The 27,053-nt window shown below is 48.6% G+C and overlaps 10 protein-coding genes across 10 annotated transcripts; 5 read left to right on the forward strand and 5 right to left on the reverse strand.

Moving 5' to 3' along the window:
- Positions 1 to 286: 286 nt before the first annotated feature.
- On the reverse strand, positions 287 to 3,895 carry chsB (chitin synthase class II; the record flags this gene model as incomplete). The annotated part of the gene is made up of 3 exons (XM_057135479.1): positions 287 to 1,375; positions 1,426 to 3,337; positions 3,660 to 3,895. The coding sequence occupies 3 exons, from the start codon at positions 3,893 to 3,895 to the stop codon at positions 287 to 289; spliced, it is 3,237 nt and encodes a 1,078-aa protein (XP_057001415.1).
- A 770-nt stretch (positions 3,896 to 4,665) lies between these two features.
- N7520_001545 (DUF1774 domain-containing protein) lies at positions 4,666 to 5,667 on the reverse strand (the record flags this gene model as incomplete). Its single annotated transcript, XM_057135480.1, has 3 exons — positions 4,666 to 4,865; positions 4,922 to 5,361; positions 5,444 to 5,667. The coding sequence occupies 3 exons, from the start codon at positions 5,665 to 5,667 to the stop codon at positions 4,666 to 4,668; spliced, it is 864 nt and encodes a 287-aa protein (XP_057001416.1).
- An 874-nt stretch (positions 5,668 to 6,541) lies between these two features.
- On the reverse strand, positions 6,542 to 7,612 carry N7520_001546 (inositol monophosphatase family protein; the record flags this gene model as incomplete). The annotated part of the gene is made up of 1 exon (XM_057135481.1): positions 6,542 to 7,612. The coding sequence occupies one exon, from the start codon at positions 7,610 to 7,612 to the stop codon at positions 6,542 to 6,544; it is 1,071 nt and encodes a 356-aa protein (XP_057001417.1).
- A 483-nt stretch (positions 7,613 to 8,095) lies between these two features.
- Positions 8,096 to 9,376, reverse strand: lap1 (putative aminopeptidase; the record flags this gene model as incomplete). The annotated part of the gene is made up of 3 exons (XM_057135482.1): positions 8,096 to 8,329; positions 8,391 to 9,137; positions 9,197 to 9,376. The coding sequence occupies 3 exons, from the start codon at positions 9,374 to 9,376 to the stop codon at positions 8,096 to 8,098; spliced, it is 1,161 nt and encodes a 386-aa protein (XP_057001418.1).
- A 4,377-nt stretch (positions 9,377 to 13,753) lies between these two features.
- N7520_001548 (uncharacterized protein) lies at positions 13,754 to 14,034 on the reverse strand (the record flags this gene model as incomplete). Its single annotated transcript, XM_057135483.1, has 2 exons — positions 13,754 to 13,919; positions 13,958 to 14,034. 2 exons carry the CDS (start codon positions 14,032 to 14,034, stop codon positions 13,754 to 13,756), a joined length of 243 nt encoding a protein of 80 aa, XP_057001419.1.
- A 764-nt stretch (positions 14,035 to 14,798) lies between these two features.
- On the forward strand, positions 14,799 to 16,135 carry N7520_001549 (uncharacterized protein; the record flags this gene model as incomplete). The annotated part of the gene is made up of 2 exons (XM_057135484.1): positions 14,799 to 15,746; positions 15,812 to 16,135. The coding sequence occupies 2 exons, from the start codon at positions 14,799 to 14,801 to the stop codon at positions 16,133 to 16,135; spliced, it is 1,272 nt and encodes a 423-aa protein (XP_057001420.1).
- Positions 16,136 to 16,522: 387 nt separating this feature from the next.
- On the forward strand, positions 16,523 to 17,765 carry N7520_001550 (uncharacterized protein; the record flags this gene model as incomplete). Its single annotated transcript, XM_057135485.1, has 3 exons — positions 16,523 to 16,907; positions 16,981 to 17,491; positions 17,558 to 17,765. The coding sequence occupies 3 exons, from the start codon at positions 16,523 to 16,525 to the stop codon at positions 17,763 to 17,765; spliced, it is 1,104 nt and encodes a 367-aa protein (XP_057001421.1).
- A 1,906-nt stretch (positions 17,766 to 19,671) lies between these two features.
- N7520_001551 (uncharacterized protein) lies at positions 19,672 to 21,101 on the forward strand (the record flags this gene model as incomplete). Its single annotated transcript, XM_057135486.1, has 2 exons — positions 19,672 to 20,729; positions 20,924 to 21,101. The coding sequence occupies 2 exons, from the start codon at positions 19,672 to 19,674 to the stop codon at positions 21,099 to 21,101; spliced, it is 1,236 nt and encodes a 411-aa protein (XP_057001422.1).
- Positions 21,102 to 23,900: 2,799 nt separating this feature from the next.
- N7520_001552 (double-stranded RNA binding motif domain-containing protein) lies at positions 23,901 to 24,531 on the forward strand (the record flags this gene model as incomplete). Its single annotated transcript, XM_057135487.1, has 3 exons — positions 23,901 to 23,961; positions 24,025 to 24,084; positions 24,320 to 24,531. 3 exons carry the CDS (start codon positions 23,901 to 23,903, stop codon positions 24,529 to 24,531), a joined length of 333 nt encoding a protein of 110 aa, XP_057001423.1.
- A 2,234-nt stretch (positions 24,532 to 26,765) lies between these two features.
- Positions 26,766 to 26,999, forward strand: N7520_001553 (uncharacterized protein; the record flags this gene model as incomplete). The annotated part of the gene is made up of 1 exon (XM_057135488.1): positions 26,766 to 26,999. The coding sequence occupies one exon, from the start codon at positions 26,766 to 26,768 to the stop codon at positions 26,997 to 26,999; it is 234 nt and encodes a 77-aa protein (XP_057001424.1).
- Positions 27,000 to 27,053: the final 54 nt, after the last annotated feature.

Here is a 27,053-nt window from a genome sequence, read left to right on the forward strand (position 1 = left end):
GTGGTGAGACGAGTCTTTATTCGGCTTGGCCAGAGAGCTAAAGAATATACCAGATCTTGCAGTCTTAAAATCAAATCATTGTAACATTGGAGTAATTTCAAAGCGCATAAATACATTTATCAATAAGCATAGACACATAAAAAGATCCAAGCGCAATATCATGTCAACTATTTTCATAACAAACCAAGGGAAAAAAGTAAACTCCGGAAGTGGTGGGAATCATTAATCGGCTCCAGAGATCATAAAAAGGATGAAATATCACAAGTCAAACGACGAAAGCAAGAATCTACTTGCGCCAGAACATCGCTTTACCAGCTGCCCGACCAGCGGCCCATCTAGCTTCATTCAAACGATCCTTGAAGCTTGGTTTGCCACTATAGTTAACAGGCTTCTGGGAACTGCGCTCTGAGCTGACGTTACTACCACCGAAAACGCTCGGAGCGAAGTTTGTGAGGTTTCCAGCGTCGAATTTGGTTTTTGTTTCGACTATCTTGTGGATGAGATGCAGCAGGGCGTAGGTAGTTGAGCCGACAACACGGATCAAGGCGAGACCGGCGACGGACCATAGAATGATCGAGAGGTAGATGTTTGTGCCGCCAGCGTCGACACCGTAGACTTCTGAGACAACCATGGTGAGGACCAGGTTCGCTACCATCCAAACTGATACCATGTAGGTACGTACGGCACGGTAGTAATCCTCTTGCATTTGGGCTTCGCTCAGTGGGGGCTCAGGAACCTCGAGACGATCACGGAGGTTGCGGAGCGCAGCATCATAGCCACTGTCAATATCCAGTTGCTCAGATGGCATGTCCAGTAAGACGGTCTTGCCGTCGATGGTCTTTGCAGCACCGAGATCGGTGTTCATGACGTTGTCACCCTTTGTACCCCATGTCACATCGTGAGTGTTGCAAAAGGCATAGACCTGCAGTGTGCAGATGTAACTTGGCATCAACAGGAAGTATTGAAGTGAAGAGGTGATCATGTGCCACGGGTCAAGGTAGAGGATGGAGATGTAGAAGTACAGACCAACGGTCGACAACATGGAGATGACGATTTCCATCAGCAGGGTACTGCTAACTGTGAGATCGGAATTTCCATCTCCTGCCCGCGCCATCAACTCCAGGACCAAGAGGTACAGCGTGCAGAAAATAGTGTAGGCCATGATGATAGCGTAAACGATAATACTACTCAGATAGAGGTTCTTGGCACCTTGAGGACGATTGCCCAGAGAAATGATGAACTGCAGACACATGACCAAGACGCAAGCATATTTAAGTACATAGAAAATGTACTTGCCCATGTTATGGCCAAAGGGATCGAGCTTCTCGTCAGTCAAAGAGCCAGCAATGAAGTAGAAAGCCAGATAGAAATTTGCCTGTCATAGAGTTAGTTGGGCGCATAATGAAAATGATTAAGGAAACTTACCAAACCAAAGTAGGTGAAAAGAAGGTTAAAGAATTGGTACACAAACTCAATGTGAAGCAAGATCTTGCGACCAATACTGTGATCGGTCTTCCAGATCTGCTTGGCATTAAAGTTGGAGTACACAGCCGCGAAGAAAGCACCGTTCAGCCAACGACGACGTTGAGAGATGAACTCGGGAATTGAATCCGGGACATCAGTCTCACCAACAGCACTCTTGACGAACTTCAAGACCCACTTCTCTTCACGTTTCGCCACTAACTCCCAGCAGAGAATACGATCCTCGGCAAGGTACATGTTGGCAGTGAAGACGTCAGCATCTTGACCGTGGAGAGTTTCACCCTTGAAGTACTGGTTCAGAGGACCGTTGCCGTCGGCATCGTTCTGCAAAGCGAAGAATCGGTAGGCACTGAGTGCACCAGGCAGCACAGTAATGTAACCAAAGACAGACTCCAGAGGCTTATCCAAAATGTTGGACATCTTGTACTCAAAGTTCTGACTGGCCACAAGGGGGTTAAGCAAGCCACGCATGCCTTTACCCTTACCAGCCTTGATCTCTCCCGCAGCACCCGCGACGTTGGAGTCCTGGTCAAAGGCCTTCCACAAGTGGTAACAAGCGGTGGGATCTGGCTTGGTTCCAACATCAAGAAGAACACAAATGTTTGGCTGGAGGGCCCGACCAAAAGCGTTGAAGAACCAACGGTGAGAGTTCAGCTTCTTCTGATTGTGCTCCTTCAGACAGAAAATGACCTGGCAGGGAACGATGCCCTTCTCAGCTCCCTTGAACTTCAAGTCAGAGTCCAGGGATACCTGAGTGGTGTACTCGTAGACATGGGCCTGGACCTCCTTCTGGTTCACAATGTTCTTTGCAATGCCCTCTTGATAAACACCGAGGGCAGCCAGAGCATTGAGAGTGCGAGGGTGGACCTTCTTCCGACCGTCAGAAATAATGCAGACAACAATCTTCTTCCACCCGTCTTTACCCCAGGTGCGAGACTTGGTACGTGAGCACAAGTGGCTGATGTTGCGCATGACACCGTGCATGGTTCGAGTGAAGCCGATCTCGTCCTCGTTGTACATGGTAATACAAATGAACAGCTCAGTTTCACGCGCAGTGGTACCAATCTGCTGTCGGAGCTTGTAACCGCGGCTCGTAAAGTCATCGGGGTCGGAGGTAACGGCCGTGTATCGCATATGAGTAAACTCGCGTTCATCGCGGCGAGGCAAGAAACTATGCAGAATAGTGGGGATCTTGCATTCCAAAATAAGTTCACCGTTGATCAACTGAACTTCTTTCTTGGCCATCTGAGCATCGCGGACACCTCGACGGGCCTGCTTCTCGGGCGCGGGACCATAGTGCATATTCGGATCAATTTCCCCATCATCATATTCATCAAGATCCACCTTGGACATCGCATCCTTTTCGTCGCCCATAACAGTCGATTCACTCAGGAAAGATCGTACACTGCCGCGCGAATTGTGGTTGATAGTCTGACCACGGGCGCCGAAAGGATCGTCAAAGGGATCCTCACCCATGCTGTCACCAATATCGATGCTCGTGTCTCCACCCATCGACGCGCTAGGCCCAGAGAATAATGGAGCTGGAGGCAGTGGTCGTCGGGGGCTACCTCCATAGCGTGAGCTCGGAGTACCGGGTCGAGGGCTACCGTTGATATCGACACGTTCATATCCGGCACTTGATACAGAAGGAGGTCGAACGTGGCCAGGACTCCAAGGCCGGATGGGAGATCCTGTGCGTGGGGGAATTGATGGGTAGACTGAAGGGTCGGCTAGACTGGCAGTGGGTGCGGGGATATTGGGGATACCAGACAAGCTTGATGCTGGACGCGAAGGCGAGCTTGCGCTTGGAACTTGGTAGAATCGACCATCGTTGTAGTCTTGTGTGTGTCCGGTTCTATTCCGTGATCGAACGTTAGTTCTGGTTCGTGGTCTCGACGGGCGATCCATTGTATGTGGATTTGATGGCATATTGTCCACAGTTGGGAAATAGGACAACGCGTTAGGCAAGTGCAATGTATACACTGTTTGACACCCGCTGATCTTGACCAAGCTTTCAGGATGGGGGGTTCTCAGTCGCAAAAGCGGCCATTCCTGAGCAATCCCATGGAAGAAGTCACAGTTTCATTGGTCTTCGCGTTCTGGAATGTCGTAGGGGTAACGACTGGAATGTGGGGTGGGAAAGAAAATTTGTATTTGGGAAAGTCGAACACACTTACGGAGTTGTGTCATACTCTTGATCATAGACTTGGCTGTAACCTTGTTGATATTGGAACTGTGAGGTGGCCCTTGGACTTTCGCTCAAGTCACCGTATTCCTCACCACTTGTAGGCAGCAGGCGCATTGTTGGGCCATTCTGGCGCGATGGGGATTCGACCTCGGATAAGAACGAAGCTGTCTCCTGGTCATACGACGGGGGCTCATCCCCGAAGCTGGATGGCGGGTGACGATTCATGACTGGAATTTGTCTCTTTCTGTCGTATCTCAAGTACTCATATTATCGTGTGTGGGGGTATCAATTGAAAAGTTGCACAATAAAAGAACAGCCAAGCAGTTTCCTCAGCTACCAGCACTGAGACAGCGGATGCGGTAGTTTTGACAGGTTGACACTCGCGTTATGGGTTGACGAGGAATGTGGAATACAAAGAATGCACATAAATCCAGAAGATGGAACCAAGGAATGATATGTGATGGTAAAGTCTGGCCCGGTTCCTCCGTGCTCGATCAACAAAGTGGAGGTGGATCCTGTTGCCATGACAACGTATTTACAAGGGAGTTTTCTGCACGGGGGAAATCGATGGATTTCACACTCAAACTCGACATTGACCTATTCAATAAATCAGATAATTGTCAGACATGCTTAAAGTTTCCTCATTATCTGCATCAACACTTGCTTCGTTCAATGTTTGTGTTGATTTATATCAACTTCCTACTAGATTTGGTCTCCACCATGTGGGTCCGAGGCGCGGAAGCTGCGCAATCTCATGTTGAAGGTGCATTAGATTCAGAAACATAAGCCCACCAAAGGCGAGAAGCTAACCTAACCCAGACTGTATTACGACTGCAAGTAAGAGGGAATTAAAGGGTTGTAGGAATTGAAAAATCAGACCACCCGAGCTCATCCAATCAACATCCGACTAGCTTCATTTTCCCGTCCAGCTCCACAACCAATGACCTCAATCCTCGTACAAGTACCGTCACAACAACCATCGAATTCGTGAGGGTTTAGATATCATCATTGAGCAATGGTTGTCTTTCCCGATCGGTGCTCTCGGGGTGCACGACACGACGGAAGAGCGAGTCGCGTCCGGTATACTTGGTAGTCGAGATATATAATGACACCACCAAGAAGACGCCGAAGATAACAAAGGCAAAAATCCATTGCAAGGCAATGATCTTGATAGAAAATTGCTGGACCGCCAGCGCTGTCATACCGATTAGCATTTTCTGATAGAACCTCGAAACCCATGCCTTGACTTACACAAGCTGAGGAAGCTGAGGCAGTAGCCCAGAATATGATCCTGACGCAGCAAAATACTGAACAAACCCACGAACAGGATCACCCAGATAAAGATATTGGCCACAATACGGCCAGGCAGGTTATGGCTGTGAACGGCGACAGCTCCATTCCAGAACAATGCGAACAATGTCCATGCATACGGACCTGCGACAGCGGGGAGGTGCACAAAATCAGGAAGATTCCGGTGACGCCAGTACGCGGTACTCTGGTTGATGAAGTGGGCCATCAAGATAATCTCGGCGCCCCAGAAGTGGTTCCGAGTCCAGAGCAGGATCCATGCCAGGGTGAACAAGTTGTTCAGGATGAAGTGGGTGGCTACATTAGCGGCAGCTGCTACCAGGGCAGCGTCCTTGTGGAAGAGGTGCCACACATAGCTTAGCTGTGAGAGCAGCAGGAGTACCCTAGGAAGGCGAAACGTGTTAGAAATAATCATGTCAAGTCAAGTAAGTGACACCATATATATCTATAGCTATAGACACTCACCAATAGATCTCAGTCACAGTCTTGTTCTGTGTAAAAGGCGTAGCATGTCTCTTGACCTGCTTCCAGATCTTCTTACTGCCCTTCGTATCATCCGGCGAGTGGATGGAGTAGTAAATTCCAACTATGACGACCAGCGCCCACGTAACAGGTACAAAGACTCGATAGACATTCAACGCGTGAGCATTATGAGTCTCACGGCGTGCGAAAGGATTGTAGTTTGCCATGATAGATTTTGTCGATGACAAGGAAGAAAGAGGTGTATTCAAAAGAGGTGGGGATGGCGTTATATACAGGCAGCTACATCCCCGCAATATGGTCTGATGACCGATTTCCCACCAGTAAAAGTGCAGCGAGGAGTTACAGTGGCGCTAAATTCGGGTACATCATAGAAAGCATGATGATGTCAAAATTGCTCTCTATCTTATCCGGTATCCGCACGAACCAACATTAAGTTGGCACCTTGAGACCCACCACTGGAACCAAGTTTTGTTCCGTTCTCTGGTTTAAGGTCTAGGAAAATGAGCCCCTGGAGTCTAATGGTTTTTGTTTCAGATTTGGAAGGAGTAAGGATTCGTACCGAAAAGAGATGCGATGGCGCAACTTTGCCGTGGTGTTGATCGGCGTGCACGGTCCTGCGGCTTGGAAGATCAACCTGGGGTTGGGGGAAGTAGTATGGATGAGCTGCAAGCTGAATTGTGCTCTTTTACCTGAAGAAAACTGGGTAGAAAAAGATGAGAGCCAAATAAACATTGAACATTCTCATTTAAATAATTTAGTGGTCCTCCTCTCGCCATGCATGGATAACTACGTGCTGTCACTCTACACATAGCTACAACTTCAACGAGGACCTGGAACGCGGGGCAAGGGGCCAAAGCTACCAAATTGAAATCACTTTTTTCAATTTGATGACTGACTTAACCTGAACTGTAAATGGGAGATCTGACCAAACGGGGTATCAATGCCTTGCGGACTGGCTGACCGCTAAAATAAAAAATAAAACTCGGTGCCTACAACGCTTGGCGTTTCGCATTTCTCGCAAGGTTGATCTGTATGGTGTTGTAAAGGCACCGAGGTAGTTCCTTAGACTTGTATTAAGATTCAATGATTGGCTGCCCGTACGACCCGAACAGCCTCCATGACATGGCCATGAATGGAAGCAGGCGCCACAACCAAGCCGTGACAATCGGCCAAGGTTCGTCCCAGACCACAGTCGACTGGTCGACCATCCAGATCCGTTACCACACAGCCAAGCTCCTGTACAAGTAACATCCCGCCAGAGTGATCCCAGATCTTAGATCGGTACGACTCTTTCAGAGGAACCTTGAGGAAGGAGTTACACCCGCCACGCACGGCGATGGCAATATACCTCATCTGAGCGGACCACAGATCAACCGTGTTCGGCCACGGGCACTTCAAGTGCGCTGCGATTTTCTCATGCAGATCCAGTCGTTGGGAAGTCGACTCCTGTGTATCGACGAACTGCACTTCGCTGCTCTCTGTAATCTGTGGTACCCGCTCAAGCTGCTCTCCTGGTAGAAGAGCACCGGTACCCATAGGCTGAATGAATGCTCCCTGTCCTGCGATCGCAGTTAAAAGCTGCCCGTGCCCGTCGCGGTCCACGAGATCCTCCGCCACGCGCCCAGAACTGAGATCCATATTCGGGCAGCCGATGATGCCGAGCTTTTGCTGACCGTCCTCAACAAGTGATAGGCACACAGCGTACTGTTGTCCCCGAATGAAGGTTGCAGTACCATCTACCGGGTCAAGTGTCCATGCTCGCGTACCGCGCCTGCACTGCCCGCGAGCGCCGAGATCGATGAGGTCAAGCAGCTCCTCCCGGGATTGTGGGGTATATAGAAGTGCCTCACTGGCTTCATCGTCAAGGTGGGCGGACGTGGCAAGCTCCCATGTGCGTTCGAGGAGGACAGGGTCTTCGCGCAGGGCTGTGGCATCTTCCTCACCGACAATGTCGTCATCTGGGAAGGTGTGGTGAATCGCGGCAATAATGGAGGCTTGGGCGGCGAAGTCGGCGATCGTCACGGGTGAGTCATCGCTTTTGCTCAAGGAGCCTTTGTCGACTGCGGAGAGTAATTGTTTTGTAAGGAGTGCGGCTCGCTGGACGGCGAGGCTGGCCAGGTGGAGCTCTTGGGTGTAGGCGTGAGAGCTCATGTCTGCAATGTTACAAAGTCAATTCCAAAATTGCGTATATGAGGTAATTTTGGACGGGATAGATGTCACAATTTACCTGTGCAGTTGGGCCGACCAAAATATAATTGTGTTGTGGGAAGCTCCTGCATGCGTCGAAACATGTTCGGTCAATCCCGTCGCATAAACGTCACGTGTGGAGGGACCTGAGTTACGTCATTGTCTTGAGTTGAACACTCTTATTTCTTCATCTTCAACAACATTGGAACAATGAGATGAATAAAAAGAACCTGATTGATAGGAGAAGTATGATAAAACTATTCCAGACATGTGATCGAGAGGTAAATAATGATATTGTTTGGAAGACCGAAATCCAGACATGAATCGGAAGCCAAACCAGCGACGAATCTACGCTCGCCTTCTACAAATAAACGGAAGCCCATAGGTATATCCCAAAACGCCATTGCAAGGAAATAAAATCAAGACAAGGTCCCTATCGAGCTAAACTCAGAAAGGGGCAAATGCCAACTCGTATGCAAAGGCCAAGCTCATCTTGGCATGCTGCAACATGTGATCAAAGCTCAGATACTTGATCAAGTCATCGGTGGAGTGGATTTTTTTGTCTGAGTTCTCGAACTGAGACTCAATCACAAAAGCCGAGGGGTAGCCGAATCGGCTGGCCGAAGCATGGTCGGAGCAGGCATAACCGCACTTGGTCTCGACGTAAGGGATATCACAGTACTATTGAAGCGGGGGTCAGAAAAGTAGATCCTTGCATGTTCTTTGATAATAGGTCACTTACAGTGGTGATGACTTCCTTGATAAATGCGGTGAGACCTGGGTCGACATAGTCGACAATGACACCCACTGACTCTGGCTGGCCGGCATCCAGCGTACCCTGAACATAGCCAGTCATGTCTTGCTGAAGCATAGCCTTAATTTCACGGTGGTCTTTCTTGTACTTGGAGAAGATGGCCTGGGAACCTAACAGACCTCCCTCTTCCGCCGAGTACCAGTGGAATTCGATGGTGTTGTTTGCCTGACCCTGAACAATCGCCTCCGACCGCAGCAGGGCTCGGAGTGACTCGAGGATCGTGACAGTTCCACTACCATCGTCATCTGCACCTGGCGCAGCCAGGATCGAGGGGAGAAACAGATTGATGCTGTCCTGGTGGGCCCCCAGCACAACAGTGTTTTTGGTTTGACCCGGGATGCGGGCGATAATGCTAAACTGGCCCCACTGGTGATCGAATCGCTCTACAGTTGCGCCGTACTTGGTGGCACCTGAATCATGCACCACGGTGGTGACTTGATCCAGCAGCCATTCAGCAGACTGGATACCCGTCTGCGACTTGTAGTAGCGGGTGTGGAAGGAGGTGAAGTGCTCCAGGTTCTTCTTCATATTGCTCTTAGAAAGCTCTCCAGCGAGAGGCACCACGGCTTCGGTGTAGTTCATCTGGCCCGGGTACCGGACGACGCGCTGCGTGTGAAGAGTACCGTAAGATCCGGACTGGAACTCATCGGTAACATCAATGAAATTGACTCCATCCTGTGAGAAAATAACCAATTAGTGGGGGGTGAGATAGATGTTTGAGATGATTGACTTACCAATTTCAACGCCCACTTCTCTTCCTCGGTCACCCAGCGGGTGGTGTATGGGGCCAACTCAATCAACCACTTGGGCTGTTGGGTGTTTTGGACGATTGACGGACCTAATGGCTCCTGGGGGATCACCGCAGCCAGGGCGGTCGAGACCGTTGCGCTCAACGCAAGTGGTAGAAACTTCATGATGAGGCTGTAAGGTACAAAAAATAATGATAAAATAACGAATGGGAAATGAGGAGCCGGGCGGCAGTGATTATAAAGAGGTCAGGAATCGGTGGGTTGTGGGGGCCGACTCTCATGTGCCTAGCGCCAAGTTTCTTGCCTATTTCGACTCGGCGTTAAACAGGGTTATTAATAGCGAGTAACAGCCTTGCGCGAGAGATAACAATATTTATCCCTTGATTGTGAATTTATGATGATATGAAATATCTACTTCTATTCCTTGAAAGCCCCCCCTTTCATGAATATTCCTGTCCCCACTCACTGTCATACCAAGTCACGTCCCAATCTCACCCGGAATGATTTTCGTGCGGGGGAGGAGTACCCGATTAGTCAACTTATCGCATGAGTCACGCGGACTCCGAGGATTCCACTGTTTCTGTCCCACTATTTAATGGGTCCAGATCGTGTCTGAAGATAAATGGATTTCACGTGACTTACTACTCTTTCCTAACTTGGAAAGCGCCAATCATATTCAGGTTGGGGCAAGAGAAGATAATGCTCGAGGCCATTTTCGGCACATAGGCCTAGTTCTTGACGATTGAGATGTTTGATACTGTAAAATACACTCCATTTTTGATGGTAGACTAATATTCGAAATTGAGTTCCATGTTTTGCACAGCGTTCATTCCAACAATGATGGGCTAGGACATCAATAAACCGAGGCATTTCTCATAAATCATGAATCGATACTGAGCTCATTTTCCCATTCCAGGAGTGTGTTGTAATTGAACACAGCGTCAGGATGAGCAGGGCCTAGTATTAGCTTCTGCTTAGCTACACAGATCCTCAACGAATCAATTGCATCGGCTTTCCGACCTGCAGAGTTCCAGGTGAAGGCAAGGTTGGCCATACTCGTCAGTGTGTCGGGATGGTTCTCACCGAGCTTGGTCTTGCGAGTGTCCATCACCTGCACCTCGAGCTGCTCGGCCTTCTCCAACCAACCCTGTTCCCTATACGTCGACGCAAGATTGGCTGTACTAGATAGTGTATCGGGTTGGTTCTCGCCGAACTTGGTCTTACGAGCCTCCATCACCTGCAATTGGAGCTGTTCGGCCTCTTCCCACCGGCCCTGTTTCGTATACGTCGACGCAAGGTTGGCTATGCTCGATAATGTGTCGGGATGGTCCTCACCAAGCTTAGCTTGGCGAGTATCCATCACTTGCATCTCGAGCTGCTCGGCGTCCTCTAACCGGCCCTACTTCCTATACGTTGATGCAAGGTTGGCCATACCCGTCAGCGTAAAGGGATGGTCCTCGCCGAGCTTACACTTGCTCGTCTCCATCACATGCATATCGACTGTTCAGCCTCCTCCCACCGGCCCTATTTCCAATATGTTGACGCAAGATTGGCCATACTCGATAGAGTATCGGGATGGTTCTCACCGAGCTTAGTCTTACGACTCTCGATCACCTGTACTTCAAGCTGCTCGGCCTCCTCCCCATCGACCCTACTCCCTATATGTCGACGCAAGGTTGGCTATACTCGATAGAGTATCGGGATGATTCTCACCGAGCTTAGTCTTGCGAGTTTCCATCACCTGTACTTGAAGCTGCTCGGCCTCTTCCCACCGGCCTTGGTTCCAATATGTGGACGCAAGGTTGGCTATACTCGATAGTGTGTCGGGATGGTCCTCACCGAGCTTGGTTTTGCGGGTTCTTATTACCTGCACTTGAAGCTGCTCGGCCTCTTCCCACCGGCCTTGGCTCCAATACGTTGACGCGAGATTGGCTATACTCGATAGTGTGTCGGGATGGTCCTCACCGAGCTTGGTTTTGCGGGTTCTTATTACCTGCACTTGAAGCTGCTCGGCCTCTTCCCACCGGCCTTGGCTCCAATACGTTGACGCGAGATTGGCTATACTCGATAGTGTGTCGGGATGGTTCTCACCGAGTTTGGCCTTGCGATACTCTATGACCTGCACAAATAGCTGCTCAGCCTCCTGCCACCGTCCCTCGTCCCGGTATACCGCCGCTAAAATTGAAGTAGTCTCGAGGGTTTTTGGATTATCTGCGCCAAAGATTTCCAATCTCTGTTTTCTCGACTTCAGTGCCATTTCTTTCGCGTCCTCAATATTCCCACTTTCCCATGCGTACCAAGCACCCCGATAAAGGAGCGTTGCCCATTGTTCTAGAGACTTCGAGTCGTTTGATTCGGGACGGTTAAAAAGAGCCGATCGAATATGTAGGAAAAGCGATCGGCACCTTTCCCAGTTGTTGTGTTGCCCTGTTGGAAACATGTAATAAAGATTGCTGATAAATATCTTTTTCCACTGCTCAAGCTGCCTATGACTTTTCAACCATGTGCACACAGTTATTTGCACTAGTCGATGCATTATGAATACTGAGCTCTGCTCGCCGATTGATATCAATGAATAATCGGCAAGTGTGCTGACATCGTCTTCGAAAGACTGATCAGTATCAGAGTCAGACAAACTGCCTCCATCCTCTTCATTAGAGCTTTCGTCATTTCTCCCAGGACATATATTTTGATGTGTTTCCTGCCTTTGTCGAACTCGGAGTATGCTCTCAGGAATTCATTGACGATCAAAAAAGCTCATAAGAGAAAGAAGGCCTATCGCAGACGGTCGTACGTCATGAATATGGTCAAATGAGATTTGCCACGTGAGCAGAATAGAATTCTTGGCTTCCCAGTCTCGGTGAAGAAGGCCAGCCTCATATTTAAGCAGCCGTACTGCTTCACTATCACTTTGGATTTTCTCAAGGTATTGAGAAGCTGAACATCGAGGTGAACGGTGAGTGATATAAGCGGCAGCCTGTACAATTGCGAGTGGCACAAACTCAAGCGCCTCTACCAGTCGCACTATGTCTTCACTGTCTGCAGGTATGTCTGCTTTTTTCTGCAGCAAATCCAGCGCTTCGGCCTTTTCCATTAGTTGCACTGCAATGAGATTCTTAGGACCAGTGATGTTTAACGCTACCCCTCTACTCCGACTTGTGATAATCACAGAGACATTTGAGCTTTCGAGAAGGTACCTCAGCGGTGGCTGCGTCGATGTATTTACCGGCCCACTTGCTTCTCCGCAAAACCGGGAACGAAAGGTTTGCGAAGGAGGCTGTCATCATCGACATTGTCTAGTACGAGAATCCATTTTCCATTCCTCTTATCTTGTAGCCAGTTCCCGACGAGCTGGAATATATTCGCGTTACGATCCCCTAGCCCGGGAAGCCTGATTCGATCGGCAAGGACTCGGAGACTTTGCTCGCAGCGGGCCGCGTTACTCGCATGGATCCAGAAAGTCCACGTCTCGGGAGATCTTTGTCGTACCCAGTGGCAGTATTCGATGGCAAGCTGTGTTTTCCTACTGCATTGTCAGCATAGGGTAGGTATCCTTTTAAGAACGTATTATCCGAACCCAACGCCACCCAGACCGACGAGTACTATTCTGGACCCCTGGATCGAGGATTTTTGGTGAATCTGGTTGAGGAGTGCATCGCGTCGAACAAAGTCTGGGTCGCGCAGGAATGGGACGGTTGATAGGGGCTCGAGGCGGGGTTCCGATCGCTCTGGCCGATCGCTCTGGGAAGGGGGAAGCCGTTGTTCGTCAACTTTGAGATACGCCTGAACCCGTGTTGCAGGCCCTTGGAAACTTACCTTGTGAAACGTATATCGACCCTTGGTTAATCCACACTTGGATTCCCGAATTGTTTCCGAAAGATACAGAGGTCATAATTACCCTGTCGTGCACAGTGTTAGGTTCTTGGTCAAAATAGTGCTGAACTTTCCCCACCAAATGATTTGAGTACCACCATCGGGTGACTTCTAATGCGCTAAGCACTCACTTCTAAATATCATTTGTTAAAGTTCCTCCATGCTTTGGCGGTCCGCAGTCTCCTCTCTTCTCCGCAGATGTGCCACGTATTACGATATCCGAACGCCAATCTGAATGCCAAAAAATAGCGAACACTTAAATTATCTTAGGAGCACATCTACAAGGACCAAAACCCAAAATTCTTCGTTGGCGAGGGGATCAAAGCCGAAATTGCCCGAAATTTCGTAGAAAACATCCATGACTGGGTGGAGAACGTCAAGTAGGCCGTACCCGTTCTTGGAGTGGTGTAGAAAATGTGTTGGCGTTGTTTTGGTTTGACTTCGATGCATCTGTTAAGAAAAAAGAAAAGAGCAGGACTCAAGATCGAAGCCGTCTGACAGCGTTACGTCGGACGCTAGTCAGAATGCAGCTTTGAAGACTTCATCAGAAACATTTGATGCAAGTCACTTAACGTATTCTATGACAGCAACATTTCTAAACCCGGCAAACTTCAAGGAGCTCGTAGTCATTCTTCCACTGTGCTAAGTTAACAGTCGGTTTTGGAGTCGTTATGTCAACCCTAGCAGGGTGGGACAGGAGAACATTGTTTTTGATAGTTGGATACGGCGTTCTATGCCCAGCAATATTACACCCTTTGCGCTTCTCTTTCTCCAGATTCTGCTACTCCTCCATGTATAGCTCTTCATGGATTTCATCAGAAACGTCTTTGTGCGTCTCTAGGACACCACTAATCTCGCCCTAGGTAACCAAACTTCTGAGGGTTTGAGTGCGAAGTTGATAATGCTTTCAACTGGGTCAAGCCAGTAAGTGGCATGCAGTTGCAACACATTTTATCATGTCATAAACGCGTCGCCAAATTACTTGCCGGCTGTATGGATTTTTCCAGCATCTAGCTGGGCATCTCGATTATCAAGCATCCTCATTGCGAGAGAGAATACATCTCTCTTCTCCCCGTTTCGGTTAGCGGATGGAGGATTGTCATCCTCTACGTAGTTGAAAGAGATCCTCAGTGTGAGTCTCTCGACACGACAGAAGATTCAGTTTCGAACTGGCCGAAACTGAATCACAAATTGGAAGACGTCATGTGAGGAGTCTGAAGATGAATGCATTATAAGCATATCCACTTTGTGTATGCGGCTCTAGAATGAGCTTGTGTGAACTGGGTGATGATGCAACGATATGGGGAGACTCAGTAGGAGAATAAGTCAGAAATCAAACAGGATAATGGGCTAGTAGAGGGTGAGCAGCAAAAGTCTAAGACATTTGAAAAATTTCATTATACGTATAATTTGGAACTCAATTGTGGTAACCTTGGAAAGAGGGTAGTCGGCGTTTATGGTAAAAGAGGTTGGTCTTTTGGGGATGCAAATATGTCAACTGGTATCTCCATCTTTTCATTATGTTTCTTCTTCCTTTGTATTTCTTCCCACCAATCTTCTCCTTCGTTATTCCTCTTCGCACCCCTGAAGTGAACCACAAACAAGTTCTAGAAAGGTTCCTCCTTTACAGTTCCTCGCATTTCTATACTATTCAACTAACCTTTACTTGGTATTAGTTTGAATAGTGGTCACTCAAGACCCTTGTGCGCTCATCATGGAGGATGAAATCGAACAAATCCCGCCCAATAGCGGCGACAACCCCACAACAATCGAATACAGCGCTGAATTGGGCAACGAGCACTCGTTGGGTCCCATAACCCAAAGCCGAAACTCAGGTGACGCGGCAAGCCCTTTGATTGATGAAAGGTTTATGCGTTGGATTATGGACCAAAACCAATCAAACCAGCAACGATCTCTGTCCCCTCTTGCCGATGACACCCCCTCCTCCATTCAGAAGTCTACCGAGTTAGAAAACAAGCACTTTGCAAACATACACAAGCCGGTAGATATTCAGTTTCAGGAATCGAGCCCCGATTCGGTCCAGCCTCGCCGTCGCCGGCGTCATTTCAAGAAGGCTTGTGAGTTAAAGTACGAGTTACAACGGTTGACCCTTGAGGAGAGGGCAGCTGCTATTCTCAAAGAGGAGGATATTAGGATGCTCCTGGAATTCTGTCCAGCAGTGCGCAAGCATTTCTCAGGATATTTCCGGAAGGACGGTCGGCTTCGTTCGAAGCAATGTCACAAAATGTTGTGGAGATATTGCAGCAATGCGGCTCAGGATCCCCCCGAGACACTCCCCGGGGATCTGAACGCAGATACTGGAATCCGTGTCAAGCGCTCTGCATCCTCTGGTGATGACAATCAGGGACCCTCACAACGCGTCAAGAACCGCACAAGCAACGAGCTAGATTGTTCGAGCGAAGAGAAAATTCTCCAGTACGATGAGAGAACCCACTACACGAACATGCCAAAGATTCAGATGACAAAAACCCAGGACCCACAGAGCACTCCATCTGATGACGGCACTGTAGATGATCTCCCAAGTCGTCAGCTCCATGCCGAGCTTCAAAGGTCCTGCGATGCGATCGACCTGCCTGAGGATCCTCGCCGTGGTGAATCAAATATTGAGAATGGCCAAACAACCGCTAAAGGAAAGCAACTTGTACAAGTGATAACGAGGGGCTAGATGTCTTTAAAGTTGCGGACAATGCTTGTATGTCTATCCAGGACCACTCTCAGGGCATCGCTAATGTCGAGGGCTCCCTCAACACTCTTGTACAGAGAGACACCATTATCGAAGGTTCCTCCATCGCTCATATCCGAGTCCAAATTTACCGACGATCATTCCCAGGGACCAATACGGTTTGGTTCACTCCTGAAGAATTAATGACGCACACCAAGGAACTGTCAGTCCCTTCAGCAACGAGACTAGGACCACTCAGCTCACCAAAGGAATTCCAATGTGTTCCTCCAGACACAGTTATTATTCAGTACAAAATTGAAATCACGATACAGCAATATGGTACATTCGATGTTGAAACCACTCGTTAACCTTAAAACTCTCAGGTCGAATCAAAGTAAGACTGTCGATGTATTATTTGATTTGAAAGGTGGGGATGTAGGCGTACACCGGCGTGGAGGGAGCTGAACACTGAGCCTCGAATATTAGAGCAATTGGACATTGATATTTGTGGCGTATAGCGAAACTTGTCACGATTGGATGGAAGCTGACCCGCTTTCGAAAAACGTGATCTGCCCCGATCTAGCGATGACTCACCAAGGTCACATGACTATAAGGTTTATCAGTGACCCCCGCCAATCAACGCGTTATCTGGGATCTCGTGCAGGCGTTTCTCTTATCTCGCGCTGTGGCCATTACTCTTTGTTCCTTCCATCTATATCCCTTATTGCTACCCACCTTTATTCCTAACATACAGTATGGCTATTCACCCGAGATTACGACCCCAGGCCTCGCAGGGAAGCCTATCGCCCCAGCAAACTATGGCTATCTCCGCGTGGACCGAACAGGCCACCGCGTCGCTCCAAGATCTGTCCCTCTCCGAGTCTCGCCCCTCCGGATCGGCGGCAACGACACCGAAAAGCTCAATCCTGCGGGGAACAACCGTATCCCTTTCGATTCCCCTCGACGACGAGCCTCCAGCCTCCCCTTCCCCGCAAGCCAAGGTGGCCAACCCCGAAATTCACTCGACCCCGACGGTCAGCTTCCGGCGTCGAGAGCCGCTGCGGAAGGATGGCATGAAGCGGCGCGAGGCCATGCTGAAGGGTAAAGATGGTAGCCGTCGACGACAGCGCTGGGAGAATGGTGGGTGTCTCGGTCCCTGGTCCCCATGAGGATCAAGATCCGTGGAGGACCGAGGAAGCTGACTATATTCAAGACCGTTTGCTGCACAACCCGTGGGCAGAGCCCCCTTCTCCAAAGGATTGGGTCATTGGGCCTACCTGTACACGTCACGATCCGATGCCATACTATCTGGCTCCGCTTTGGGAGGTCCACTATGCCAGAGTGGCGGACCACCATTCAGCCCGTAAGCATGCGGCAAAGACTGCTAATATGAAGCATCGTGTTCCGAAGGAACTTCGGGATAAATTGAAGCATGCACGTGCTGCTCGTGGTATGCTTCAAGATCTGGAGGATGACATTCGGCTCTTTATCCGCAAGTGGAACGAGAAGCAGGAGTACCTCCAGAACGAGGGTTTCCAGGATATACCCGATGATGACTCAGAGGATGAGATCGTGTTTGTTGGCCGCAATGGGCAGATGCATGACGCACCGGAGCGAAAACAGAAACTGGAGCAGATGCGCCAGGAGCTAAGCTTGCACCACGAACGCGATGGCGAGAAGATGGTGTTTGAGAGTTTGGTGGATGACCGCGGGGCAGCGTTTGGGTGAGTCTGCCTTCCAAGGTTTCGGCGATTTTCATGTCGATCGGAGCACTGACCTTATCTTCGTAGGCGCTGGCTCGTGCACTCCATCGCCTCTTACTATGGACTGCATACCTGGTCCGTGACTGTCGGTTCCCCTGCTCGTCGGGAAGCCTATGTAGGTGTCCGTCCACCAGGCCCCGGTAGCCGGGCTGGACTCATCACTCATCCTGCCTGTCAGTCACAGTTGATTCAACCTGGAGAGGAGCTTCCCCAGCCCCTCTATGCGCAGGTTTAGATTTATTCGGCGTCAAGATTGCGTAGACTTTTGTCAAGCTTCATTGAGTATAATTTTCGGTTCATTTCAATAACACCATGTTGGCAGGGCCCGACGTTGGCTTGAGTGATTTGAATGTTTGGATATAAAGTTTTATGGATATACTTTTACTTCCATCCTCCGAGGCGTAGAAAGCCAAGGCCTGGAGCGACGGCGTCGTGCCTAGACAATGGATAAGACTAGCGGTCAGAACCTTGGATGCTACAGGCTTGGTCTGCCGTTGAAGTGCATATGAGACGAGTGCCAGCTGTTGTCATAGACTCATTCCCAAGCCGTTGGGTTGAAATTCCCCGCAAACCTTCTATCGTCCGTGCGTCTCGATCGCACCGTATGTCGTCACCTTGGATCATCATGAATGCTGTGAAGTGACTCCATTTATCTGATCCACGATGGGTAGAATGAGGGGAGACCATCCCGGTTCTCCCCTAGATCATGTCGAGCTCCGTCATCGCCCCGAGCAGTTTCAATATCCCGGTACCGGCGAACATGACAGGATCCCGAGCCCAAGGAACCAGTACACAGCTTCCCCCCTGTATATACATATGCACAATATTGATCCTTCCACCAGATGGGAAATAGGGCGTTCGACGACAGTAGCGTTACTATAATTCATCGTTCAACAACCCAAGATCGGTTCCGGATCGGACCGCGAAGCCCCCCACTGTACAAGTATCCGCCATGACGTCTCAGGGATTCTATACGAGACCAATTCATGCAACCTCAAATGGAAGGAAAGGAATCCCGAACAGGTTCAAAGTCATTGATGATCAGACCCTGGATCCATTTCGTCCGACGGAGAACCAAGCCCCATTTTCCAGAATGCCGCCTGCGCCCGTACCGCGTGTCCAGACCTAGTCGATGCGCTGATCGGTCACTGACTGGTGGAGGATGGTGGGGAAAGGCACCCTACACATGATACCTGAAGATGGAGGAGGGGGTTTGGCAACGAATAAAGACCCGCCACACCAGAAACACTGAGCTTTTTGCTTCCAGACTAATAACCTAACCCGCCTTGATCGGGAGACGCATCACACAACTGCTCGTTTTGGGCAATATCCGGGAAGACCTGGTTTATCATAGGTAGTTGCTTTTCCGATGGTGAGGCGAATGGCTTGTGCTTGTGGTTCCCATATTGGCCCCTTGTCTTTGCTTGATTCGTCGCTCATAGGGTTCATGCGTTGCAGCTTGCCGATGTTGCCTGTACAACGTGAGATTTTTCCTTTTCTTTTTTCTTTGTCTAGTTTTCTCTCTCTTTCTTGGTTTTTAATAGGTTAGAAAGACGAGGTGACCCTGCTTTTATTGAAAATGTTTCTGAATGGAAATTGACTAACAGTCAGCCCCGATCGTACAAACAACAAACATTGGGTAAAATCAAATGACGGAGACATTCCTTCATTCTTATCCTTATACAACATTATGAGTAGTAAATACCTCTGAGCATTCTAGTGGTTTGGGGATATAGAATTGCCCCTCTTTAAACCCACTTTTTTTCCTCCCTCTTTATCCCGTTGGGCTTATGATCTTACTACCTGATCATTCCCTACTTCTTCGGACCAAAACACTTTTAATCCCTGCAATCTTGCAAAAGTCATATGATTTTGGGCCAGGCTTATTCTCTCCGATATACCCCTGATCCTTTCTCGCGTGGAATCTCCCGAATTCTCTCCCTTTTCATGCCAACCCTCTAAAGTGGCTCCAGTGCGTCATGGGAATCTGACCCCACTGTCATATTTATCTTATCGGAAGATCGACCTGGTATCCTAGTGTTTCAAGTTTCTTCGAACCGTTCTCTTGGTCCAAGTGATCCCAGCTTCTCAACAACTATCACCAAGCTATTTTTACAAGGTTGTGCAACAGCGCTACCGTCATGGGCTCCTATAAATCATGCCAAGATCGGAAAGGGAGTGGAGGAAGCAGTTCTAGTTCGACAAACACAGATGGCTCGATCCAAACAAAATGTACAACGCCCACCCTGCTCAGCGCTCACATAGTCTCTGCAAAACAGCCTCACTGGGAAGAGTTGGAAGATGGGCCTCGCGATTCAGTTTCAACTTATGCATCCACCACCCGATCCACCGCAGACATACCCTCAGAAGAGCCCATGTATGAAGTCGATGACCGCCAAGAGAGTTTCTTCCCAACTGATGCGCTATCCTCAACGCCCTCCTCATTTGCGACATTGTTTCCCTCGACACGAAGACTGCTCATTCGCCATGACGATGCGACAATTGACGGAAACATGAACTTACGTGTAGACACTGTCGTCCCCCGCCGTGGTGGATACCAACAAGACGTAATTCTATTCCACCTCCGCATGTACGATCTCTTCTCCCGAAAGTTCTCCTTCCGCCGCTACTGCCGCGACTCCGGCCGGGAAGTATGTCACTCAACACGTAAAGAAACAACCTCCGTCCTCACCAACGGCTCAGGACAACGACGCCGCTCACTCAGTAGCGTCCTAGCCAGCTTTCGGCCGGGATCGAGTGGAAATCCAGCACCGTGCCCAGGCGATCTCAAGCGCCAGGATTCAGGATTCAAAAAAGAACATCAGCGCGCCACAAGTGACGAAGCAGGTTCAATCAGCGAGAAAGAACCAGCGCTAGGAGATACCATCTTGATGGAATTCTCCAACTACGCACATGTGGAACTTCGACGACGCGGTCCTGGCACGGCGAAACGGTACGAATATGAATACTGGTCCACGAAGTACCAGTGGCGCCGTGAATTCCGAAAAGAGGGCGATCTGCGCGAAGTGTCGTACTACCTCGTCGACACGCGCACATCCAGGACAATCGCCCACATGGTCCCGGAGATCCTCACTCCCCTGGAAGCGGTCGAAGAGGAAAGTAAGGGTGGCTGGGTCCCACCGTGTTCGATGTGGATCAGCGACACATCCGTTTATGAAAAGATGCCTGACATTGCCGAGTACGTGATCCCCTCTTCTGCTGCGTCTGCTCCTGTTCTTGTTCCTGCTCCCTATCATATCTTCTCTCTAATTCTAGTCCCACTTTCGATTTCCACCCAACAACACACCCTATACCCCTGTCTTTACCTTACCCCTCCCACCATTTGCAGATTGCACCTGCATTGCAGATAGGCTGACGAACCGATTCCCCTAGTGTGATTGTTGCAACAGGGTTAGTGGCCCTGGTGGATGATTGCATTCGTCGTCGCTGGCATCACGAGCGCCGCGTTCCATGGATCCTCCCCGCACGTTCCTCGCTCACCAAAAGTCTGGAACGCATGGTTCCACGTCGACTGATCGGCGAGGTACTCCAGCGAAGAGGATCAGCCTAATTCCAGAGCGGGGGTGAATTATTTCGACAAGAACAGGTACACATGAATCATGGAATGCAGCTATGAGCTGGCTGATAGTACTTTTTACACTTTTTTCTTTTTTCTTTTTGTTGATTTTCTACTGGATCTGCATTTGGATGCGTTTACGATGTTGATGACATGGACATGATTTGGGATATTACTGCATTTGCCATTCCCCTCTTTGAAGTTGCGGGTCTTTTTTTTTTCTTTTTTTGGTTCTTCTTGGTATCGGGCGAACGTGCATCAGAGATTCATCCGACCCGATCCGATTTATCGATTGGATAACATGTACGGAGGCTCGGAAGGCGTTGGGCGGTTCATCTCGAATTTGAAACGAAACAATGGACTATACGAATTTATCACCATTACGCATTAACATCTAGGAACATGATTATGAAGATTATTGTTATCATCTCTATAGTTGTTTTTGCTGCTCAATCCCATTTTCACGACTTGCATCTGGATGACCTCGTCCTGCCTTGCTCCGCTGGCGATGCATATAGTACAAGAGTCAGACCACTTCTCGACAGATGAATTGAAAATCAATTCCATTTGATTTAATTTTGATTTTATTTTATTTTATCTTTTCTTTTCCTCGACTGTTGGACCGAACACTCTATGAGGCGTAATCTACATAATCGCCGGATGGAGGAGGAGAATCCCCCGCTAGCGCGAACATGAACCATGGAACCAGCTTAGAGGGCCTCCACCCATTCTCCAGTCAAAACAAATTAAAACAAATTAAATCCTATTTATATTTTAGCCCGAAGAATCGATTGGCTCTGGATGAATCTTTTCAGCGCCCATATAAGAGGGGCCTTACCTGAGTTGATTTGATTAAGCTTGTGCGGGGCCCAGCGCTTATTGAGAATCTCTCGTACAACGGCCCAGAACGGTTTCGGATTTCTATTGTTCACTAGTTCCCGTTATAGCCGCATAATGAACCATGGAACCGACCAAGATATGGAACCATGGATCACGCACGGCCACGACTTGACAGTTCAATGTATGAGTGCCCAACATTCTGTTGTTCAAATGCAAAGGCGAGATCCCGGTTCTTCCGACTGGAATGTAGGAATTTATGATCTTACTATATTCTATATTCATGTATGTGTATGTTTTCATGTTAGAGTTCCTTCTGTCAACTGGTCATGACTTCTTTGAACTTCGCCCCACTCCTATGGTTGGGCGGTTGCGATGCAGGGCCAGCGGTTAGAATGGATGACCAGAAGCTTGGACTTCTTATGACCTACATGCGACAGACATTGGTACCGATGTCCTAGCTTTTTAGATACAGGAGTGGAGATGGATGTGGATGCGAGTGTGGATGTGGATGTGACGAACATGTATGTGGTAGCGAACTGGCGTTCCCTTGGGCCCCTCCAGATGGCTTTGATTTGTTGTTCATGTTATTTTTGGGATGATTCAGATACTTTCGTTTCCATGGTTGATCCTGGTCACTACTAGTATCTGCAAAGCGGCCCGGTGGTTGACGGTCCTAGCTAACTCCACCTTTCATTTCATGCCTCGGAAAGGAGTAAGAATGTGAAAAACCTCCTGGTCAGAACAAGGGTTTTTAAGATGAGCTGGCAATGCCTAGGTCGAAGGATTGAGTTGGTTTTTGGTTTATTTCATTTCTCAAGACCCAATCAATCTATATTCATTTTCAAGGCGTGAAGTTGGTATAGGTTCGAGTTTCTCTTTTTAAATTAAATTTCATCGGTACTTTTGGGCATCAGCAATTCGTCATAAGCTGGACAAAGCCCTGCTCCGGCTCCGCTTGGGCAGAGATCACCCACAGACATATCTTCCGCCACCATGCAATTCATACACAGGGTTTTTGTTCCAGAAACTAAACTATTCCCACCAATTTGGTACCACGTCCATGCACCATCTCGCCCTAACCTCACTTTGGCTTTTAATGCCTGGACGATGAGGCAGTGATGGGGCACAATTAATCAACGTGGGGTTCTCTGAGTTGTTCATCTTCTTCATCCAATCCTATGCCTCCCCGTCATTTTTACTTGATTTTTCCCCCTCCATTCTGCCCCTGTCCCCTTCATGTTTATGGTGTGTATTTTTTGCATATGGGTCTACCGTAGGTCTGGATTTAAATCTTTTTGATTTTTCGGTGTTCTTCCCCGAGACTAGCCAAGTTTTTTTTTTTTTTCTTTTTTGTTCTATTATTTTCTTTCTTCACAATCTTTGAAGGTTCTTTTGCTTCTCTCTCTCTAGCTCTCTCACGCTCTCTCTGTCCCTTGCCTAAGCTTGAAAGTAAATCAATTAAGTCTATCACATGAACTAGATTTATAGATCGTAATAATCATTCCCTTACCCTTACGGCATCCTAGAGTTTCTTCAAGGGTTGGTCTGGTCGTGCGCCGGCCCGTTCCAGCTTGCAGCCTCAAAATGATCCGCATGTCCCGCACCAGTGAAGAAAGGAGGGGGGTTACTTAGGCTGACGCTGTACTATGTACCTATGCATAAGCTCGTTTGGTTAGGTTCTCTCGTTAGGCTCCATGTTTGTCAAAAATGGAGGGGGTGAATTGACGTCCCAATGGGGATTTTTTTTCCAGAATTTTTTAGAATTTTTTTTTAATTTGAATTTATGTTGATGATAATGGCCCACTGTCTATATGACTCCCCGCATGTCCATCGAGGGGCATTTAAAAAGGTCAGATATTCTTGACTTCATTAGTGCACTTCAACTACACCTCAATTGAACCTATTCCCTCCCCAATCAACTTGAACTTGGATCTCGATAGCTTTGATTACAACATGTCTCTACCAGCCAGTCCACCAGCCAATGCTCCAACACCATGGCAGAGCCAGCTCTCCGGTATTACCTCAAGTCTAGTGGTTGGATGGGTTTTCTAGCCATTGAAACTGACCTAAGATGAAGAACACTGCAGACGCACTAAGCTAGCACCCCCCGTCTTCAACATTGTCTCCGATCGGCGAGGTACTTACCCCCGTTTTCATCTCCCCCTCCGTCTTTTCTTTCGAGACTCCCCTATTCCCCTACACATCCCTGGTTGTTTCTGATCTATCCGTTTGCTCCTGATCTTGATCCTGGTTCATACCCTATACCTTGGATGGTATTGCAAGAGTGGAGCTGCAGAAGAGATCCATTACACCGACTTTTAGTTCCGAGAGGTTGACAGCGGATGCTAATCGCCCTTGCGTCGGAACTGCAGGAGGTCGAACTGCCTGGTCTAGTACCGTCACCGTTCAAGGCAGGAATGTCGCCGCTCGCTACTGGTACGATGGCCAATACATCAACAATGCCAAAGAGGATGCCGCCGAAGTCGCCCTGAAGCAGCTTCTGAACCAACCTCGTGCTCCTGCAGCCACCGTTTACCCGGGCCAAGTCTACCCCCAGGGCTATGGCGGTAATGGTGGGCTCTGATCTTCTTTGTCAATGAATTGACTATTTTCTTTTGTCCGGGTGGCATTCTGTTTATCTTTTTCTTCAAATGTGTGCTGATGTGTGTGTGTTGGCCTGCGGAGATTTCCTTGTTCTCCAGACTATTGATCCTCGGATTTTTGACTTTTCTTTCTTTTTCCTTTCTTTTTGTTTTTTTTCTCGTGTCCATGCTGGCTGTGCACTTTGCCAGCTCACAGCAACACACAGATCCTTGCTGTTGCTCTCATTTGTTCGTTGTTTATGCGCAATGCAGGTCGAAAAAAAAAACCACCACTCACCACACCTCTCCTCCCCCCTTCTGCATCGAACGCCCTTTTTTTCCCTCCCCGAATCCCGGATATGCGCGCTCCACTCCCCGGTGAAGGGTTGACCGTTGGCTTGCTGCGAAGAGACTCGCAGGGAAGTTTTTCTTCGCCGTTCGGATACCGCGGCTTGGAGTGACGTGGACTCGGGCGCAAGAGCAGGGAAAACGAGGAAAGAGGGCGAACCGATACATTCTGGTATTTCCATGGGGGCTCCATTGATCGAATTTCTCGAAACTTACGTCCTTTCTACCTTGCACTGGGCTTGGTCTTGTGCGACTTCCCGCTGCGTTGTGATACCCAACTCAATCCCAACGCCCCAGGAACGGTGTCTTCTGTCATTTCCCCGGCTTGTGGTGAGGTGGATTTTGAAGATTCTTATGATTGATACCGGCATCGCTCAATACGAATATCCGGATCAATGCAGATTTCGACCAGATCCCATGACTCCATGGAATGCCGAGACGCATTGGATTGGATTAAATTGGGCTAGACTAGGCTGTCACAGCCAGGGACATCCTTCCTGTCTGCAGTCTGTGCGTGCCGTGATCGTCGCCTGGAAATGGAATCGGTGAAGATGTCCTCGACTGTGGGGCTCTCCCGCTAGCCACCCGTGACCACTTCCCAGAAGACACATTGTGTCGCTGCACCCGTACTGGCCGTGTATCTTCAATCCCGGGCCTGCAAATACTTGCGGGGATTTCGTGGTACCTGTCTTCGGTGCACCTTATACCAGGTCCCATGACACCACAGCGGGATCAGGATGATCTTGGAAACCCATATACGTCTGTTACCTGAAACGGGAAGCTGTCCTGATTTCAACCAGGCACGTCTATCGGCGGTGTATGTATGAGTTCCAGGAACAGCCTTGGAAATGAAGGGCTTGATTTTTCATTCTTCAAGCACAAAAGCATCTTCGCTTGCTTGTTTGATATGTTTTACTCGGTACCCATTGTACGTCAGTTTGATGCGGGAGTTTGCATTGGAATACTGTACGACTGCAAATTTGGGACTGGGATCTGGATTTCATCGTTTACACTGCTTTCCTTTGTCTCTTCTCTTCAAGTTCTTTTCTTGATGTTGGTACCAGATATCGGTATCATGGATTTCATCAAATTGGCTGACAACACTTCGGCTATATCAATATCGACAGGACTTTTTCAATCCAGATTAAATTTTCTTTGTTTACTCGATTCCACAGTCTATTCTTGAACATTTTACGATCATTTTCACCGACATCAATAGGACTGGAACTAAATTAAAGCTTTGCGTGTGTCACACCTTACGCATGGCAAACAGTAAATTCTTCGATGTCGTGCTATTGTGAGAAGAGGTGATTTAGATCAACCAAGCATGAAACTGAAAAGGAAACTCAAGGTTTTAAGGCTGCAACTAGTGATAACACCTTTAAAATTTACGAACAAGCTTGTAAGCAATCCTGCAACTCATAAGAAATGACTCAAGCCCGAGCATCTGGAGGCCAAGAGCGGTCGAGGTCTTTGACTTCGGAAGCAGAACAACAAGGCTTTCTCAATGCTTTGATAAATATCCACACAACATCGAAACTATGACAACTTCAATCAAATCCTCGGTAAATAACTTTTGAAGCAACAGTATACTGCCTTTTATATGCCCTAAATTATTATGTATGACCTGATCAGCTGATGTTTCGTTCCGGGGCGCGCTGCGGCTGCCTAGCAAGATCAAAGCCACCCAAGGCGCCCGATACAGCCTTGCCCGGGGCTGTGTCATCCCACAGAACCATTATAAAAAGAACATTTCAATGTCACGAATTTTAAATCCATCCATTTTTACCTCAATACGATCAGTGTGAAGATCCCAAGCTCTACGTCTTGAACTCAACCATTTAAATCACAATCAAAATTTCAAACAGAAACTCATTCAATATTGAAAATGTGTTTATCATTTTCACCGCTAAAACCACAACCTCCCCGTCGGGAGACATATGGCAATGATTACGACAAATATCTTCGCGATCAGGAAAGGTATCAGAGGAAACTTGAGGAGTATAAAAAAGAGAAAAAGAAGCGTCGAGCCAGACAATATGGAAGTAGTGCTGCTTTTGCGGGTATGACAGCTGGTGCAGCTGCCGGTGCAGCTAGCGGCGGTGGCGGTGGTGGCTGTTAGAGAGAGGAGATCCGGAGTGTGTCCTCGGAAAACTACTTGGGCAGATTTCTTCAT

Source organism: Penicillium odoratum (assembly GCF_028828045.1).
Source record: "Penicillium odoratum strain IBT 22623 chromosome Unknown utg000001l_segment0_segment0, whole genome shotgun sequence".
NCBI lineage: Eukaryota > Fungi > Ascomycota > Eurotiomycetes > Eurotiales > Aspergillaceae > Penicillium > Penicillium odoratum.